The 20,125-nt window shown below is 39.4% G+C and overlaps 1 protein-coding gene across 2 annotated transcripts; it reads right to left on the bottom strand.

Moving 5' to 3' along the window:
• Positions 1-10,200: 10,200 nt before the first annotated feature.
• On the bottom strand, positions 10,201-18,576 carry flad1 (flavin adenine dinucleotide synthetase 1). 2 transcript variants are annotated; one of them, XM_085423000.1, is made up of 11 exons: positions 18,294-18,576; positions 16,850-16,942; positions 16,310-16,478; positions 15,418-15,795; positions 14,619-14,732; positions 14,075-14,288; positions 13,571-13,718; positions 13,099-13,197; positions 12,764-12,953; positions 10,655-10,728; positions 10,201-10,568 (listed from the first exon to the last, which is right to left on the bottom strand). In XM_085423000.1, exons 2-11 carry the CDS (start codon positions 16,855-16,857, stop codon positions 10,433-10,435), a joined length of 1,530 nt encoding a protein of 509 aa, XP_085279126.1. In that variant the 5' UTR covers positions 16,858-16,942; positions 18,294-18,576; the 3' UTR covers positions 10,201-10,432. The 2 variants fall into 2 exon arrangements, with proteins under 2 accessions (XP_085279126.1, XP_085279125.1); XM_085422999.1 differs by having other exon boundaries at positions 14,075-14,342; positions 18,294-18,575.
• Between the last annotated feature and the right edge of the window lie 1,549 nt (positions 18,577-20,125).

The raw sequence follows: 20,125 nt of genomic DNA, 5'->3' as shown, positions 1-20,125 counted from the left end.
TTTTATGAGAAAAAGAAACCTATCAGACAAATTGTTATTTTAAAATGTGTTTTCAGACACATGGAAGGGATTTTTAATCTCATTAACTCATTTTGATGAAGTCATTAAAGTGATATTTCCCAACTTTATTAAAGTAGAGTTCTTAAAGGTTCCACTGAGATGACTTTATACGTTTTATTGATGGCTTGAGCCAGTTAAACATGTCATGGGTGCCAAAATAAAGCTCCACTGATCTTTCCAGCTCACCAATCTGTGGTAATCTTTAGTTGTCATCTTTGTGCACATCTGCCCGCTTCCAAACAGAACAGCATTTTGCATCAGGAAACGGGACTAAATCGCAGTTTGAAATCTCCTTACCTTTCAATCTCGCAGCTCAGGACTTCCAGCTTTTCTAACATGAGGAAACAGAAGCTGCGTGAAGGGGGAAAGTCTTTTTCTGTCGGGTTCAGATGTCTCTAAGCAGCATTCGGTGTTATTTACTCCTGAAGGCACTGCCTCAGCTGTGTGTGCAGTATTTTAGCCCTGTAAAATAGCTCTTACTAATATTTGGATAAAGGACTACGTTAAAGTCGAGTGCAATCAGAAAAATGTCACTTGACATCTCTTGCACATATTGCGTTTCCTTTTTCAATACTTTATAATCCAATACAGTATATATTTCCGAGGGTGAAAAATTTGCCCCTTTATGCAGTGGAGAGTAAAAGACTTAAGATGCTAAATCTGTGAAGAGGGTTATAACAAGCAGAGTTTTTACTTAGAGTTCTCAAAATTCAATTCGAGGATATCCTCCCTTTTTTCTCTGACGTTTCATTTCGCTTGATTTGCCAGAGATGCATTAAGAGTATTTTCAATAGCTCTCAAAGTCTATAGTTAAACCACACTCTTCCTTATATATAGTTGGATGTAAAAGTTTGGGCTCCCCTGTTTTCCACAGATTTCTACATATTTTATTGAAGTGAAAAGACATAAAGGCGCTACAGCGAAGAGAAATGAAAATGAGCCAGAAACTGAATCCTCATCTGACTCTGGGAAAGTCAACAAGCAAGCTTACTGTACATTTTGTTAAATCCTGGCATTATACACTTGAGTCTTTGAATTACCGGCATTGTGGGAAATGTACATGACTCCTTTTGTAAAAGGACTAACAATAAACACACCAGGAAATATTTGATACAACTTTGATCCTCGTTAACTGCCCATTATGACAACACTGTACCAGTTTAAAGCGGACTCTCTGGAGCACTGTTCATTTGAAACACTAGGTTGATTTGGGCTCTGTAATGCTTTTGATTATGTTAATGCACAACTTGAAATCAGGGATAAAATAACATGAAATAATGTTGCAAGTTTTAGCAGCCGTCTACTTGCAAAGCTTCAGAACTTCTTTTAATTGTTAGACCTTAATCGACTCACTTATAAGGCAGGTCAAGCAAGAACTGTGATTAGGAAGTGTCAGCCAACAACTTTTCAAACCTTGTGGTAATACTCAGCAACCATAGGCTGAGAAACTGACTGAGGTTCAGAAAAATTCAACTAATTGATGCCTACAAAGCAGGGGAAGGCTATAAAAAGATATCAAAGTGCTTCCAGCTTGCAATTTCCACTGTCTGAAATGTCATTAAGAAATGGCACATAAGGGGAACTCTGGAGGTCAGGACAAGATCTGGAAACCCAGAAAACTTTCTGATAAAACTGCAAGACTGCCATGCAAAGAAGCAAAGGAAAAAAAACATAGGGTTTAGTTGACGCATACGTGACGGTGACTGTGCAGCACTGATGTACAAACAGGGGTTTATTTTAAAGGAAATGTAACCTCTGATCTCATTATAAAAATTCACATCTAAGGTTTGCTAAGCACCTTGTTGAGCGGCTTTGAAAACAAGTGCAATGGACAGATGAAGTTAATCTTTCAATGACGAGAAAAGGAGCAGCATTTGATTAAACCAACACTTTGGCACCAAATAGGTAAAAATGGTTTGTTTCGGGACACTGAAAACGCTGCGCAGATACAGAAAAAAGTAGATTCTAGAAGGAAATTTGTATATTAATCTTCTTCAGTCGGCCAAAAAAATGAAACTGAAATCAGGTCAGCTACAACCGGACAATGAAGCACAAACATAAAAATCAACTACTTCAAAAAGCACCACCAGAGACTTTTGAATGTCTTTTACTGTCTGGCACGATCCCTTGACTTGAAAATCATTCAAAATCCATGAGTAGATCAAACATTTGTTGTGCAAGAAAGGCTCAGCAAACAGCAAAGGAAGAGTAAGCTCCTAAATCAAGAAGAGAAAGATTCTTGGTTGGCTACAAAACGCACTTGCAAGCTTTGATGTATAGTGTGGCGTGTATTGCCTTATAATAACCATAATAATGGCAGCTGCTAATTTGAATTACTGATACTAAATGGTAAATGGCCTGCATTTGTATAGCGCTTTTCTAGTCCATAGGACCCCAAAGCGCTTTACACTACATTCAGTCATCCACCCATTCACACACTGGCGATAGCAAGCTACATTGTAGCCACAGCTGCCCTGGGGCGCACTGACAGAGGCGAGGCTGCCGGACACAGGCGCCACCGGGCCCTCTGACCACCACCAGTAGGTAAACACGGGGTTAGTATCTTGCCCAAGGATATTTAGCATGCAGCCAGGATGCAGCCTGGGATCGAACCACCGACCTTCTGATTAGTGGCTGACCTGCTCTGCCACCTGAGCTACAGCCACCCAATAATTTATCATGTTACAAACTCAAAATGTCAAAAAAAAACACAGACAACCAAACAATCTGAAATGAATGAGTCTATTGAAATAACACATTTGCATTTATGCACTCATTAGACTACTGAAGATGCTGCATCGCAGCACAACCAGCTGCGGAGAGCTGCGCCTCTCTAAACGCTTTTTGATTTTTTAGTTAATTTGATTTACTGCGTCATTTATGATAATAACTGTGTCTGAAGCATTAAAAGACAAGCACGGTTGTATGTCTTTATCTGTGTGGGGGCTTATTTTGTTTGTTTGTTTGGTTTTTTTTATTTTTGAATTAAGTATTTTCCAGCTTTGATTAATCTGTTTGGCATTTCAATTTCCAGTTTATGAGTAATTATTTTCGCCGTGGGTGAAAGCAAGTAGTTTATTCTAAACGAAGCGTGCTTATGTGCACTGGGTGTGCTTATGACATACTCTTTTTCACATCCATTTCACATGTCAGGTAGCCAATAAGAGAGTAATTATTTCTGCTCAATGCTCACAAAGGAGGTACTTACAGTGTGTCAAACAAATAGTGATAAATGTGGAAAGGTTCAGATGATGACAAAGAAGGAAAAATAAAATAGCTGTTTTGGTGTTTTGGTAGATTAAGCCAGATCATTTGTCAACACACAGACATGTGAAAAAATGTACAATGTAAGTGTGTATTTGGACAAATCAGCTTTCAGTTACACGTAAAACAGTGTCCGTTGCTAAACTCGACATACCTGAACAACACCACAAGGAAAAACATGTTTAATGATGTGAAATACGTCTCACAAACCATTTAAATGTTTTCAAAAGTTGTTCTCATGCAGCTCAGGACCTCTAAACAACATGTACGGAAGAACACGTTGTAGTTATGCTTTGTTTGTCAAATAATTTCATATCAAATCATTCAAATCGTGGCGTGATGCCTGTAACAGAACTAGTTCATTTTAAAAAGATTGTTTGTTTTTTAACTGTCATTACTAAAGGTACCTTTCAGGTCATTGAACATTTCTAATGCATTAAAACGTGTCTGATATTATAGTTAGACTTTTCTGACCCCATTTATTCATTGACTTATTTGTCACATCAGGGTTTTAGCAACAAAATAGCTAAATGGACACTTGTTTTTGGTCTATATCTTTTGATTTACTTGAGCTACCCTAATAAGTCCAAAAGAGGACGTCCTGGCCTTTCCAATGAAATCTCATGCGTTTGTGTGGCCTGTTTGAGCTCCAAATAAGCAGGACATCACAAAAAAAGTTAAACTGAAAGATGCTTGTTTCCTCTGTTCTCGGGAGGATATGGCGTCTCTGTCGGAATAAGAAAAAACTGTATTGATCTGCTCAATTAATTTAGCTGTTTATCTTTTTTTTTTAACTTGTAGTTTTATCATTCAATTTAAATCATAAAAAATGTCAAATCCATTCAATAATTATAAAAAATTTGTTATGCAACAATCCTTGCATATTACAGCTAAATACACTACACCTTTAGCTGAGACATTTTTGTTTATTTTAGGTACCTTGTATCAATTATCCATCCTATTTCAATGTCATTTATTTATTTATTTATTTGTTAATTTTATATATAGATTTTCATACTATTGAATCAAATATGAACCATGTATACCAAAACATGAAAAACAGAAATCTTGGGGAAATAAATCTTACCCCTGGATGTGCATTCAAAAGAGTTTTTCACAATTTCAGATCATCTTGATACTCCCCTGGAGTGTCACAGCAGACATGCTCAGTTTACAGAAGGAACAGACAAATTTATACAAAAATCTGAAAGTCACATTAACAGCGATCACTCTCTCGCTTCACATGGGTCTGTGCCAAATGCCAGTAAATTGATAATACTGGGAAAAGGAAACAAGGTGTCCCATTGAGACAGACAATCACAGTCAGATCCTACTATCATCACTGACAACACAAAGCTGAGGATAAAGTTCCCTACATAAGACTCAGGTTTGTACTGCTACAGCAGCAGCACTGCCATCATAAAGCAGTCTCAATTATTTTTTGTTTTGTGCATTTTGTTGACAAAAGAAATGTGAAAAAAACACCACAATTTGTTTAGAGGTCTGAAATGTGTTCAGGGTGAACCTTCTGTTCTCTATTTCTGAGTTCTTATGGGTTCATTTTTGTATTATTTTTTAATCTTTTAATTTCTTTTAATAGAAAAAGCAAGCACATCCTTGCAGGCTTGAAGGCCCCACAGTAAGTGGGCTTGCTGAAATCTTTGACCATCTTTATTTTTGCGTGTAGTGCCCTGTTCCAAAACCTTTACAACACTGTGTCATTAAAAACTCCACTTTCACAATAGTGAGAACATAACATCAGATTTCTTCTTTGTAAGACATTTCTGGGTGTGTTTTCTAATTGTGTACAAGTTTGAAACATCTACTTGTGGTTCAAACAGCCCCCAGGAACTTTCTTGATATGATGCAGAAATCCTAGTTGAGCCAATGTTTAGCCCATTAAAATGTTTATTCATTCAATTTTTCAGTTCAGTTAAACGTTTTTATTTAGTATGACGCCAAATCACAACAACAGTTGCCTCCTGGCTCCTTATACTCTAAGATAAAGTCCTACAATAATACAGAGAAAGCGCCAACAATCAGAGGACCCCCTCCCCCGTGAGCAAGCACTTTGGCGACAATGGAAAAGAAAAACTCCCTTTTAACAGGAATAAACCTCAGACAGAACCAGGCTCGGTGACCAGTTGGGGTTAAGGGAAGGAAGATAGAGCAAAGACACGCATCCACCAGTTTATCCATCCATCCATCTTCCTCCACTTATTGTCCCCCCACCACGACTCTGAGTAGGGCTGCCATAGAGCAAGAGCTGTTTTACACTCTGGACAGTTCACCAGCCTGTCGCAGGGCTATGAGTCAGATAACCATTCACACCTATGCACAATTCAGAATCACCTGTTAATCTAACGCAGGGGTCCCCAATCCCAGTCCACGAGGGCCGGTGTCCCTGCACGTTTTAGATCTCACCCTGGGTCAACACACCTGAATCACATGATTAGTTCATTACCAGACCTCTGGAGAACTTAAAGGCGGTTATTTATCCATTTAAATCAGCTGTGATGGATCAAGGACACATCTAAAACCTGCAGGGACACGGGCCCTCGTGGACTGAGTTTGGGGAACTGATCTAACGCAATCGACTGCATGTCTTTGGGCTGTAGAAGGGGTTAGGGTTACTGGAATACACAGAGATAACCCATGCAGACATGAGGAGAACATTCCAGCCACATAGAAAGACCCCAGGCCTTCTTGTTGTGAGGCAACAGCAACTGCACTAACCACCGCACCTGTTTCTGTTTATATTTTGGGGGGTTGGGGTCATAAACCTGTGGCTGATAATACCAACAGTGGCATGAGTTGGCTGCAGATCATTCTGGGGTTCTCTGAGACTGTTTCAAATTCTGTTCAGAATTTGATAAGGTGGCCAGTTCTGGACAAACTGGCAGTGATTTAATATCTACACCACTTGAGACACAAATTTTTGTTACAGGTAGAATGATTTTATTCAGATCATTTGGAGATATTTCCCAGTGCCTTGCAGGATTTTTTGACATCCATAGATATTAGAGAGCTCTTTATATCTGGAGCAAATAACACCGTCCATACCTTGGGTCAGAGACAGGTTAAATATGACAGAATCTACCTGTTACTATGATTGCACATGACATGTAATTTGTTTCTGTGTGTAGCATTTTTATCTATGAGGAAAGAGGAACAGGTGCTTGCTTGCTCAAATATGTTGAAAAAATCTGTTTCAGTTGGAGGTACTTATCTCGCCACATGACTGTAAATCAGAGTATGCCTATTATCATTCTCCTCCATTAATTTGCACATAATTTGCACACATTTCAGTTTTTGATACTAGAAGCTGAAGAAGATATCAGCTGAATGAGGTAAACACGGCTGAATTTTGTTTTGCTGCCTGATTAGGGATATGAAATGATACATTAAATTGGGCTTAGAAAACACATAAAATGTTTTCATAATCTTTCAAATCCAGTTCAAAAGCAGGAATCGTCTGACATCGGCTCGGACTTTCTAGTGCTAAACATCTCTCATCTTTCTACCGGCCCACATCGTGTTTAAGTTATTGCTGTTGAGTGCAAATGAGCTCCAGTCGGCTTGAGCTGAGCAGAATCTTTCTCATCAGTTTTCAGTGTGCTGGCTGAAGCTTCACAGACCCTGATTCTTTACATTAAAGCGAGTCCGCCTTATGAAAAGCATTTCTGAATGCATCCCGTGTGTGTGTGTGTGTGTGTGTGTGTGTGTGTGTGTGTGTGTGTGTGTGTGTGTGTGTGTGTGTGTGGATATGAGCAGGGGGTCTTGGTTCTGTGTACTGGCCTGGAAGCTGTGACAAACTTAGGATTATGAAACTGCCTTTTATTTGAACATACCAAAACCAAGCACAAATGAGCTAAGTCAGTCACACTTCACATGGCAGCAAGCAAAGCCGCCTCCCTCCTCTTTCTCGCTCCCAGTCCCTCCCTTCCTTTCTTTCTCACTTACTTTCATCCACTTTTAATGTGTGACACTTTGATACTGAACATCCTATTTCCCGTGTTCTGGTCGGTTGGTTTTACATGCAGATGGGCTGGTAATTTGCATAGACTCAAAGGTCTCCCTTCTCTCCTGATGCTTTCTGACAACGGTCTGTCTATTCATCCTCTGTGTTAAGCATCCCTCCTAGGACATCGCCTGAATTGCTGTCTCATGGTGCTTCAAGTCTCGTTTTACACTGCAGGAGCTGCTGAGGAATTGGATTAAGAACATATTCCTTTAGAGAAAAGCATCACAGTCACCTGAGCATCAGATGGATAGTTCACTCCGATATCAAAGCTTGCCACATGTTTTGTACAAAGTCACATTAAGTGTCATTTTAAGTCATGCTGAGTCCATATCACACACACTGTTAGCTGTGTGGATCCTCTTATAAGTCAGTCCCACCTGGGGGATATGGAGAGAAACACTGGAGTGTACTGAGCGAGCAGCAAGATTAGCTTCTTATCCTCGCATCACCTTAAGCGGCTGCTCTGATCATACTTCTACCCCACCCACCCTAAAACCTGTCTTTGGAGGACCAATTAAGTTTAAATGTGCACAGGGGAGAGGGTGGGAAGAAAACCACTTTATATTCCTACTTGTTCCCCTTTGTCTCAAATGGCAGAAAAGTTGCTTTATCAGAACGTCAGGATTATTTTATTTGAAGTTTTCTGGCTTTCAGATAAACCCCGTTCCTGGAAGAGTATTGTGAAGTACAAAATAAGATATTTATAAATATGCAGTTAAGGACCACAAAAAGGAAGAGGAAAAAAAGTATTTCACTCCAATATGTTTTTAGGTCCCTTGTAGTCAATATGCATATCCTCTCACTGTGTAACCCAAGAGGTTTTTCTGACTCAGGCTTCTGGGCCAAAATCAAAACATCATTTTGAAATTCATAAGAAAGACTGAGCAAGAATTCAGAGTCATAATACACAAGAAAGGAATTGAGTAAGAAACTGGTTTGGCTACAGTGGTGGATTGATGCAGCCAAAACAAACATGACAGCTGAAAAAGAATGAGAATGAAATATGAACCAGTGGAGGAAAAAGTACAGCAGTGATAAACTTTGGAAAAACACAAGTTCATTTTATATTATTGCCCGTGTGGTGGAAGAACTTTGATTTTCTGCTTAACTGGAAGTCTTCAATCGAAGTCCTGTATTCAGAATTTATATAGTAAACTACTTAGCAGTTCAAGCGGCTGCCTTCCTAACGTTCAGGGACCCCTCTTAGGGTCACAAACCTAATCTGAGGGATTGTGGGGTGATTAATGAGAGTGGAAAGAACAATGGCTCTGCCACACTTCCCTTCCAGCAGTCACCAAGTGCTTGTTCATAGAGGGTTGTGTGGTTGTTGGGGTATCTTTGCAATTTTGTAGGGTTTTACCTTACAATATAAAGAGCTATTTTTGTTCCATGCATCCTTGTGATCGCTCATTTTTTTTAATTAATTCTTTTATTAGGAAGACTTTGCGCTTTGAGCCTTTACAAAGTTAACAAATGATTTTACTAAGATGTTTATGGGAAAATTACAGAAATGTGGCAAGAGGCAACAGCTTCTTTTGTAAATGAGGTCAGAAAACCAAATGCCTGGAAACCACTGGTTAGATGTGTTTAATTGCACTGTATTTTATCTTTAACCAAAGATAAAGACAACGTTATTGTAACTTCTACAATATTTACAGGATATACACCAGATCCAGATATTGTTTCCTCCTAACACACAGCAAGAATTAATCAAAATAAAATGATTTTTAAAAAAAAAAGAAAAAAAAAAGAAGCCGATAGAAATATGAAATACAGATATGCAAGTAAATAAGTTACACAAGATACATTCAAAACGAATTATTATATACAATTGTTGCCATTAATGTATAAAAGTATGAGAAGTACAAGGATTTATATACATTTTTACATGCATAATTAAGGATTCAACCTAAAAGTAAGGTGGATATGTGCTACAAGCACACAGGAGAAGTTTAAATAAATAAAAGCACAAATTAGACCTATTTAAAAGTAAACCCCTCACATTATATAAGCTGCATATACAGCTATAGTTAGAAGTGGCCTAACACAGACTGTAACTTAATTTTCTACCCCAAAAACATCATTCCAGACAATGTCCCGGTGTGTTTACCGCACCACCAAAACACACACCATTACATCGGTGCTGTGATTATAAAGCCGCTGTTCATTGCCTCTTTTATTACTGTTATTATTAATAAATCAAGCAAGCCGTGAAGCCAGGACAGATATGTTAGGAGGGGGTGTATGAGGGACGGCCTAGAAGTGGTAATTGCTGGTGTAACAGTGTGTGCAGCCCCGCGGTGGCCTCGTAAGCGACCCGCTTTATTAGATCGGCCGGTATTGATCCACGCTGCGCGGTGTTGACTAATCTCCAGGCGGGGAGAGGGAGAGCGCAGATCGATGAGCCTGGATTCAATCATGTCTGGAAACGGAGAAGGTAATTTATTATAATCACGGGCACTAAATAGAAAACGTGAGAACAACGCGCCCGTGAGGGCTTCAAAGAGAACTACAGCGAGCGGGTGTGTGGTGGGGAGATGCTCAGCTAAACATGCTGCAGCCTGCAATTCTGGGTATTCAGTCGGAGACACGGATTAGCAAACGAGAGCCTGCTGGGTGGCCTTCATCAGGGAGTTTCTCAAATCTGGTGTTCTCTCCACGATGAGAAAACCCTTTTTACATTATTTACAAATACATTTTGATGGAGCCCGTCTTCCTGGTGGAGTGTTGTTATTGGATTTAGAGATAAGACAAAGGGAGGCATGAATAAGTTAAGTGAAGAGCTATATTGAATGCCCTGCAGATTCCCATTTGTATGTGAGAGCCCTCTTAAAGTAACATGACAATAGAAGAAAAAAAAAAAGGAGTGATGTTTTATTCAACAGCACAGAGAGCCATTACTTTAGACTCATGTACACAAGCAACACACATTTTCTCTGTGATCTCATTCCGCAGTCAGACATGGTATTTTTGAAAAGGTCCTTCTTATGAATTAAATGAGGGTGGATGGTTAGCAGACATCCTTAAAAAGAAAAAATAATGGCTCCACGAAGAACAGCTTAAGTAAGACGAGCACAGATTGTTTCAAGCGCGGGAGTTTCGCTCCTCTTCTTCATTCTCCAAGAGGTAGGCTGGTTTGTATCGTGTCACCCCCCTGGCATCCACCATCTTCAGTGCCTCGTTTCGACAGGTGTTGTCCATACTGCCGAGTGAAGTGTACCTACATTTCAACAGAGATATTTTAGACCTAAAGATCTGCTTTTTAAGCTGTGTACACCTGAATAAAGACAACTAACACATCCTTACCCTTTATCATAGAGAATACAGTAGGGCACGTATAATGTCCTCAAGAATGCCCAGATGTCGTGATATGTCCAGTCCTGGAGAGTGTTAGAAAACAAATGTAATTGGTTTGCAACTGACTCCCTTTGTTCAAGCTATAATAACTCATCCTCTGTGGAGTCCTTTTAGATATACTCATGAGATGAAGCACTACATAAATTATCTTGAATTGAGGTCAACTGCTAAATGTACCTGTGCTTCTATGTGCTCCATCACAGCAGCTGACACAGTACTAGCATTAACAATAAAATCAAATAAAGCAGGCGACTGCCATGTCGCTTATGCACATCCATTCTTCAGCCAGACTAAACAGAAGAACAAGACGTGAGCTTGCTACAGCTATTCAGCAAAAAGCACTGCAATGATTTCACTTTTGTGACCCTTTCATGTTGAAATGTTAACATGCATCCCTCACTCTGCGTTGGTGTTGCATTAGAAAGCCTTTTAATGTACTGGTGCACTCACATTATGTGTGAGTTTATTTAGGAAAAATAGTCGTTTAAAGCTTTACGAATAAAGCATTATTCAGAAATTTTTATCAAGATGACAAATAACATCAAGGATAACAAGTGAAGCTTTCCCAGGTCATGAGGTTTTGCAGACACATTATTTTACACCTGCTGTTTTAGACATGTGACAATCATGGTGACAATGTGGTGTCAAATGAATAAGTGAATAATAACTACCCGACCCTACAATCTGACAATCACTGGTCATGAAAGGAAAATGACCGGTTATGAGTGGTCACTGGGAAAATGACTGCTAAGGCCTGAATCACGCGGGTTTACACATCGGTCAGTGACATCTGTCGCTAGGAAAAATGTGTATTCTCCAATGACTTGACAAAAACCTCCACGTGACTGCTTTAATCACTACCATGTTGCTGTGGTCATACAGTGACGTACTTGTCTACAAATACAGTCCAGCTGCTCTCTGAGCTGTAATGAAACTATGAAAAGTTTGACACGATCCAGAAACTGAGCTCTGGCCTTTTGAAAAATGTTGGCACAACTTTCCCTTTGAAGGTGAATTTTCTCCATTTCCGATTTGTGTTGTACATTTCAACAAAACAAGTTTTACTTCCACCTTTACTTTAACTCGTGGTTGGCAAGTACTGCAGACAAACAAGAAAAATACTAGCGGCTTACCAATGGTATCCCTCCTATTAGATACACCTATGACTTCAATTTCAAAATCAAATTATCACATTCAAAAGATTTTCAGGAAACTTGACCTCTGACCTTGAACTTGAGATCAAGGAGTCAAACTCTTCTGAAATTTTTAGTAGCTGCATCTATGGTATCAATTTCAAAATCCCATGTCACCTCCTTCTCAAGTAACACAAACTTGCATATTCATTGTGACAATAACCCATCAGTCTTTTACAGCTAAAGGGGTAAAAAGCTACATGGAACCATGGCAACCTGCAAGTAATTAAATTCAATTGTTGAGAGTTTTTTGATGGAATTGGTAACAAGCAACTTCCAGGAACTACTCCCAACCAATTGGGAAATACACATTTTTTTACTAGATGGTTGTATTTCATGTAAATATGGAAGAAAAGTCTTAATCCATCTGTGCATGATGTTGTTTTCTGTTCAAGTATTTTGGGGTATTTTTAGCTTTATTTTGAACGTACTTTGACTTCATTTGAGTCTAGAGAGATGAATTCAGTAAAGAGAGAGAAACAGCACTGCAACAGAAAAAGCGCTAAAAATGAAAACCATGAGGTATGATCTTATAGCAGTTTCCATTAGTACTTACTCGGGTCGCCTCGGTGATAGTATCTGGTATCAGGTACTTTTTTAGTACCTACTTGGTCCCAGTCTGACAAAAAGCCACAGACTGAGCAGCAAGTATACCATCGCTTTGATGTCCACCTTTGTTGTAGCGTTTGTGTCACGTACAAATGACATTACGGGATGTTTGGCCAAGTTGCTCTAACAACCCCACGCACATTTAGTGGTACTCGATTGTAAAGGAAAACAGATCGAGGCGAGTCATACCGCCTCACGCCACGTAGAGCCAGCATACAGTCCTAATATAACGGCATGCATACTGTGTGACACTCACTAGTAAGGGGTTGACTCTCATGTAGTCAGGCCAGCCAGGATCAGTAGGACACATGTCTGTGAGTGTATGTGAATAGGGGTCGCTCCTCCTGGTCCCCATCAGGACGGCTTTTAGCTCTGGCCTTCGTTCCTTCACCTCGCTCAGTGCCTGGCGAATACTGCCCTCCACAGTGAACAGCTCCAGGCTATATCTTTGGGACATACAACGGCAAGTAATGAGATACAGTGGTGCCACACAGACAGGGTTAGGCCACATTTTTCAAAACAAGACCTGGACTGGATATATTAAAATACATGACATCAACTGGATAGATAGCTAGATGGTGGATAGCTCACCTTTTTGTTGTGTCCTGTAGAAATCTCTCCATTTCTGGGAATGGAGAGACAATACGAATATACAGGACTTTCACCTTTTCTTTAGTATCTGGATATCGGCTGAGAGTGACAGGAAGAGAAAAAAGGGACATTTTTTAAAAAGATAAGCAATGCTGGCACAGAAAAAGATCAGATAAGTATTTGTCATATCTCACAATCTGTCCAGCACAGGTCATGAAAAGTCCAAAAAAGTAGTCAGTCTTCTCCAAGATTTTCTCTAAGTGCTGCCCTCAAACTAGTTTTCTTTTTCCATTTACTTCCTGCTGAGATCTCACACCCCACTGTGCGCTAATGCTATCATTATGTTTTTAATTTGAATCTTCATTTTCATCTTTCATCTCTCAGGTCATTTGTTTTTTTTCCCCCCTCACAGATTAAAAAAATCCACAAAAATGTTTTAATTGTCTCATCTCGTCTTCTCCCCTCCTGTTACCGTTTCAGTGCAGCATAGTAGAGATGAAGCAGCGCTGTGCAGTCTTTGCCCCCGTTAAAGCCAACACAGATTTGCTCTGTTGAATACTGATGGAGTGCTGCCTCTATTGTTTTCAGTGCAGACATGACTTTCTCACCCAGCTCTGTACCTGTAGGAAGGAATCGACAGTAAGAGGATGGTTCATAATTAATGCAGTCAAGCTGTGAGGCATCTTAGAAATGAGCCCACATTTCTACGTCTAATCCAAAGAAAAGAAAAAAAGCTGCTAGTAGTTTGTCATAGCTTAGTTATTGAAGCTTTATTGTAATCTATTCACCATTCTGTCTCACAGAGTTATATTCTTCTTTTTTATTATCCACTCTGACTTTACGACTTAAATTACTTTAATATTTTAACTTTCTTTATTGGTCCCAATGCCTGTGTAAAATGCACAAGTCAGTATTCACTTTATATCAAGATGACACATATTTAAGAATCATCTTCCATTACTCTCCGCACACTCACCACTGTTGGCCAATCCGTACACCTCAGCGGGGGCTATGGACACCGGGTCTGTGACTAAGGGCACCACGCTCCCCTTGGGCAGCTTGTCTAGCAGCTGTATTCGGGCTTTGTCCACCTCCTGCTGGCTGTCTGCGTCCAGGACCAGCCTAACTCTGTGATAGTTGCTCAACCAGTCAGGGTAGGAGCCAAGAGCCACCTTTCGGCCCCAGTCAGCCTGCAGTTTGGTCAGCACAGGTGCAATGTCTGTTTCATCTGCATCGACAAACACCTAAAAACAAAAAAGCTAATGTCTGGTAAACTTAATTGTACTATTTAAACACTGCATTCAAATCAACTTTATTTTACTCAACTAAAAGTAAACTAAAAGGTAAAATACATTAAAAGTATCAAGGAAATATCAGAAATATAGAGGAAGTACTAAACTCTATTAAAAACAAAAAGTAAAAAATAGATAAATACATAAAAATTAATTAGAAAAAAACAAAAGTATACTAATTCTGACTTGGACTGGATTTTGAAGTAACAGGTTTGGTTATGGAGTTACCTCGCGAGTGTGAAAGGTGGTCCCTGAACCAGCAAAGAGATGCTCCAGCCCATTGAAGGCCTTCTCCATTAAAGATGGGATCCCGGGAAAGATGTACACATTACGTACACTGACCTGGGAGAAAAAGGTAGACACATCAAATTATAAGAAAAGATGTGGGGCGGTACTCGAGCCATCATTGTTGAAACTATTGAAATATGATGCAGGAATTAAATCACATCTCTGCAACCCAGAGACAGCTAATAATTGAGGTCAGATTTACAGTTTTGTAAATGTCAGATATTTATTTTTGCTAAGATAAATGGCTGGTGTCTGGGGTTCCATTTATAGCTAACAAGCATGAGAATGGTATCCAACTCCTTCTCCACCTTTTGCCGAGACAGGGCACTTTTTTTAAGGGCTGTTCTTCATTGTTTCATTTTAAATTCTCAATAGTAAATTCTCAATAATAATATACTGTACATTAATGTTTCTCAACTTGAAACACATTAATAAATCACCAAAGATATTAACCTTAAAGAGAAAAATGTCCAAATTTAATGACCTGTGAGTAAGAGGTGTGAATGCTTCTCACGCCTGGTGTCTGTGTGTGCTCAGAGTATTTATTGTTTTGACCACTGCAGGAAGCTATTTTCACTCCTTCAGCAACTAGTTAGTTTGCAATCTGTCTTCTAAAGAAAACACCGTCACTTTTGTTTACCTTAAAGAAAGGTTATGGGTTGAACAGCACCATGTAGCTTGGATATATTTGAAGTAACTTTGTGTTCTATAAAAATTCCTCTGTACCGAGTTCACTCACCAGAGGGTAGCGGTGCTTTAGCCCAGTCTGAGGATCAGTTCCATAGTTAAGTTTTGCTGAGCGAGGCACCATCGCCAGCTTCATAGCGGCACTGTTTTTCTCCCCAACCCCGAAGAATTCTTCAACCAGCTTGCTAAGGTCTGGATTGGCATATAACTCCTCGTGGAATGCTATGGCAACACTCTCAAAGGTGACGTCATCGTGAGTGGGACCTATACCCCCCGATGTGATGAGGTGCGTATACTGAGATGAAAGGAGGGCCACCTCTTTGGCAATGACTGCCTGCACATCCGGTATGACTGTTATGCGCTGCACAGACACTCCAAGCTTCCTAAGCGCTTTAGTTAGAAAGGCACTGTTGGTATCCACTGTGTGACCCTGAAAGAGACACCCACATGCACATCAGATTCAAGAACCTTAAAAAAAAGAAAGAAACACAAAAAAATAAAGAAAAAGGAAAAGGAAACTCCAAGGTCTTGCTTGATGAAATTCAAGGACTGAAGGCTGATTTTCAGGCAGAGAGATGTGACACTGGACAAAAATCAAATACTTCATGTTTAAATCATGATCATGTCAAGTCAAAAAAAATAATAGTAAGCTTGTGATTTCAGAAACAGCCACAGCTGCCACATAACATAACCATCGCAGTTTTCTCCCCCTGAGGTCATGAAATGCACATCAGAGACTGGATAGAGGTCCAAACACATAGGGATGCAGATGACGGTATATGTTAAACACTGCACAATGCAAGCTCCTACTTCTATTACAAAAAACCCAGTTTATATTGATTTCCTCAATTGCACAGACTCCCAGTGATTTTCATTTGGGTGCTGTCACACACGTATAGCTTAAAAGCCACACAAGGCACAAACTTTATCAACACCAAAAGCACCTTAAGAATCTCATCTCCAATGATGAGAATGGCTGCAGTAGGAGCATCCCCGTTGGCTGCAGAAGACGAACTGTTGCTCTGGAGGTTTGTTGACATGGTTGCCTTGCTGAGATGAGCTGCCAGTCTCCTCACACGCACCACTGCTCTACTCAGCTTCGGAAAAGAAAAGCTGGGAACAATGGAAACAAATTAATTGAGTACTTCTTACTACAAATTTATACTAGGTTTATCAACACTCAGCAAAGTCAAAAACCTATCGAGTCAATAAGACCTCTTTAGCATAGTATGTAAGCATATGCAATATGGAATGCAGTGTGCAGTATGCTCAACTGTTAATATGCAGATGGGCCACAAATTAAAGGAAAAGCCAGCATGTCTTACAAACGGTGATTTCTGTAATACCATAACAGAGGAAACAAATGCACCCCATATTAAGGTCAAATATTAAAGATCTCCCTGTAATTTGTCAGATATTTGTGCATTTTAATATAGCATCTGTATTACTTTGCTGCATTTACAGTGACAAGAAATGTTTCTTACATCAGCATGAATCCACACAGAACATCAGAAAAGGCTTCGCTGTTGTTCAGACCCTCTTCTCTGTCATAGTGTGTCCCTTAGCTGAAGGTATCTCTGGAAGAGGAAGGGTGTACTGTTAACATGTGAATAATTTGTGCATTTCTTCTGCATTTCCTTAACACTGACTCTCTCTCTCTCTTTTTTTTTTTTTTTTTTTTTAAATCGGCTATTTATTTATATAGGTCTTTTGATAAGGCTTTAAATTGGAGTTAAGTGGTTGAACTTGAAATAAGAAAAGAGTTGTATTTAAAACACTTGAATGATTAAAAGTCACTGGTTGCTAATGAAACTGTTTTATTTCTATTTAAATGTGTGTATTAACTGTTTTTCAGTTGTATATAACTAAATTGCAGTAGTCCTGTGTGCATCATTAACAATAAGATGGTGACAGTTTGTTTTAATAGTTTTAATAATTTGTGTCTTTTAAGGTAGATAATCATTTGATGCAGATGAAAAACACGTTTTCCATTCAGTGTTTGAAACGCTAGCAAACTGCTGACAAAATAGAACTCTGTGATAACAAAGCAAAAACATCTATATTACACAAATGTGTTAAAAAGAGAAATAATGGTACTTAAATCCACTGTTAAGGGATTAACAGATCCAAAGCAGGCATTTAATGATACTTCTAGGTGTCTTGTATGTTAAGCTTCACATTGTGCATGTGGTTTGGAGAGCAGCCTGGGAGTCACAGTTGCAGAAGGATAAAGCAAACAGTGACTTCTGGTATTTGCCAAGAATTGATTAGGGGTAAACTGTTGTAGATGACTAGCTGGCCTATGATCTGTCCAACACATGTCTTATGGACGATATCAAGTCAAAGTGACAAAGTATAAGGTAAAAAGTGTTTTGGGTGTTTTTTGTTTGTTTGTTTGTTTTTTTCTTAATAGTTTTTCAAGAGAGATCTGGAAAAGAGTGCAGAGATTGGAATAATTCATTTTAGCCCCTCCGTAAATCCCGTTGACTACAGTCTATTAACCAACACAAGAAACCATATTAGACATTAAAAACGTAGAAACATTAGTATTCGCTTTTTGACACAACTGCCTTGCACCTGCTTACATAGTTTGCATTGCGTAACATTTGTAAGTTATCTAACGGGGCGAAAATAAAGTGAACTCAGACATATTCATTTATGGCCATACCAAAAAATAACTGAAACACAAGGCAAATATCACAAGTGTGTGAGCGTGTGTAACACCTGAAAGTAAATTCTTAGCTAACTCTAAGTCTCCTCGCTAGGTTACTTATGCCAAAATAAAGAAGTACAATTTAAGTAGATGTGCACATTCAATTTTGTCTCTACTGTCGATATCTCTCGACGAATATGTTTAGTGTGAGGAAAAAGTCCGGGTGTTACATTTATTATTTGATAACCAATCTCATTAAAACCGAGGGAACTTACCCCTCAGCTGTATATGTCCGTGCTAAGCTCCCTATCACCGGTTGGTACAGCTGCAGCTCGAGCTGTCGCTCAAGGTATGACGTGACCTTAAAACCACACTACGATAGCCAATCATATTTCAGGAGGCGGATCTTAACGACCAGCACGTAATGTACACTAAAGTCATTTAAAGATGTGGCGGAATCAGTACAGTCAATGAGGAGTAATAAATGTCGCTTATCTACTTTAAAAACAAGTGTCAGCCAAACGATTAGTAACATAACTTTACTGCTGCACCACCACCCGGAAGAGGACGGAGAATCACTCCTTCCTTTGCCCGATTCAAAATAGATTACTGTCACTCGTGCGCCCCTGCTGACTGGAGGAGTGAACTCCACGAAACCTAAATGCTGTTATTAAACTCATAATTACCTTTTTCGCCTGTGGGTGGAGCATGTTGGCATATATTTAACAGTTTTGTCTGCTTGTGGATGAAATATTAAACCGAAGTGAGAGACGAATTGATTCTCGCGCACAGCATTTTACTGCCTTCAAACACATCGACGGTTTAAGATATACTCTGTCTGTCTGAATTCATTAAAAATTAATCAATTTAACCACTGATCATTCAACGTAACTCCTTGTACCTTTATGTCCGCTTAACGAGAGCGCGTACAACGCTTGATTTATGTATTGTTTTTCTATCAGATCATATGACCTACAAAATAATAAAGTATTCTATTGTTTTATTATTGTTCCAGTTATTATTATCTGTCTACTTTGCTGCTGTAATAATGCCCATTTCCCATATGTAAGAGTAATAACAGCTATTTTATCTTATCTTACTCAGTAGACTGGGATTGCAGAACAAGTCCTTATCAACGTGAAAAATAAAAATGCTTTGTGTGATACAATTATGTGATGGTCTATCATATAATTATATAAAACTAGAAATGATTACGTGAATGGGCAATTCTGAGATGCAAGCACAACATTCTTAGATCCAAGCACAACTATATTCGTTTTGCTTCCTGGAGGGAATGCATTTGAGTCAAATAAGGGCAAACTTGCTTCACGGGTACATTTTTACATGCTTCAGTGGGAAAAAAGAAAAAAAGCGTACGTGTCAGTGCACCAACGCATGAACCGATCCACTGAATCAGCATGTTCTGAAACTGTAGAATTCAGCCACTCCTTTGCCTTCGTACGTGATAATATGTGTATTATGCATACAATCTGTGGTAAAGATCTAGTTCTTGGGCTTTAGCGTCTTGCACAATGCCATGTTTACTTATTGGTGGTATAAGGCTGCGGCCTGAAGAAAGTTATCTCATCACCAAACTGCTTTAAAAAAAGAAAAGCAAAGAAACGAGAATCGTATTCAAATGTATGGACATGTATGGACAACACAAAAACGTGTTTAAAACATATGTGGACGACAGTGCGTATGTAGTTATGTCAATTTCTTTGCGGTAATAACACCTCAAAGCGGGGGCCAGCAGCTTATGCCCTGAGCTGATGCTGATGGTTTGTTTTGGTAGCGGATGCGGGTCATCGCGGTCTCTTTCTAAATGCTGGAAAAAGCAAAACTTCAGGCGTAAAACAGCTGTTCTTGCGCTGTATTTATCTACGGTAAAGTACATGTTCAGCTGCAGACTTATGGCTGGCGGTCAGGGTTTCCACTTTTGCGCAACCTACACTGAGTGGTCCAGGTGCAAAATGGTACGCGCGCGCGTACGCACGCACACACTCGCACGGGAGTGGGGGAAATGAAGAGAAAGAAAGAGAGAGCGAGAGAGAGAGAGAGAGAGAGAGGAGCCGGATGACGCTGCGTTGTTCGCGGAAGTGACTTC

Source organism: Rhamphochromis longiceps, linkage group LG11, assembly GCF_057381845.1.
Source record: "Rhamphochromis longiceps isolate RC_006_pf linkage group LG11, R_longiceps_female_GT1.1, whole genome shotgun sequence".
NCBI lineage: Eukaryota > Metazoa > Chordata > Actinopteri > Cichliformes > Cichlidae > Rhamphochromis > Rhamphochromis longiceps.
The sequence above is the reverse complement of the archived record's forward strand: the minus strand, read 5'-3'. Positions and strand labels throughout refer to the sequence as shown.

Bases quoted from the DNA above. Each gene is read 5' to 3' on its own strand.
- flad1 (XM_085422999.1), bottom strand. The intron at 15,796-16,309 runs GTGCTTTTGGTG...TGTCTCTTTCAG, and splicing joins TTGGAGATGAGATTCTTAAG to GGTCACACAGTGGATACCAA. The intron at 13,719-14,074 runs GTGAGTGTGCGG...TCCTTCCTACAG, and splicing joins GTACGGATTGGCCAACAGTG to GTACAGAGCTGGGTGAGAAA.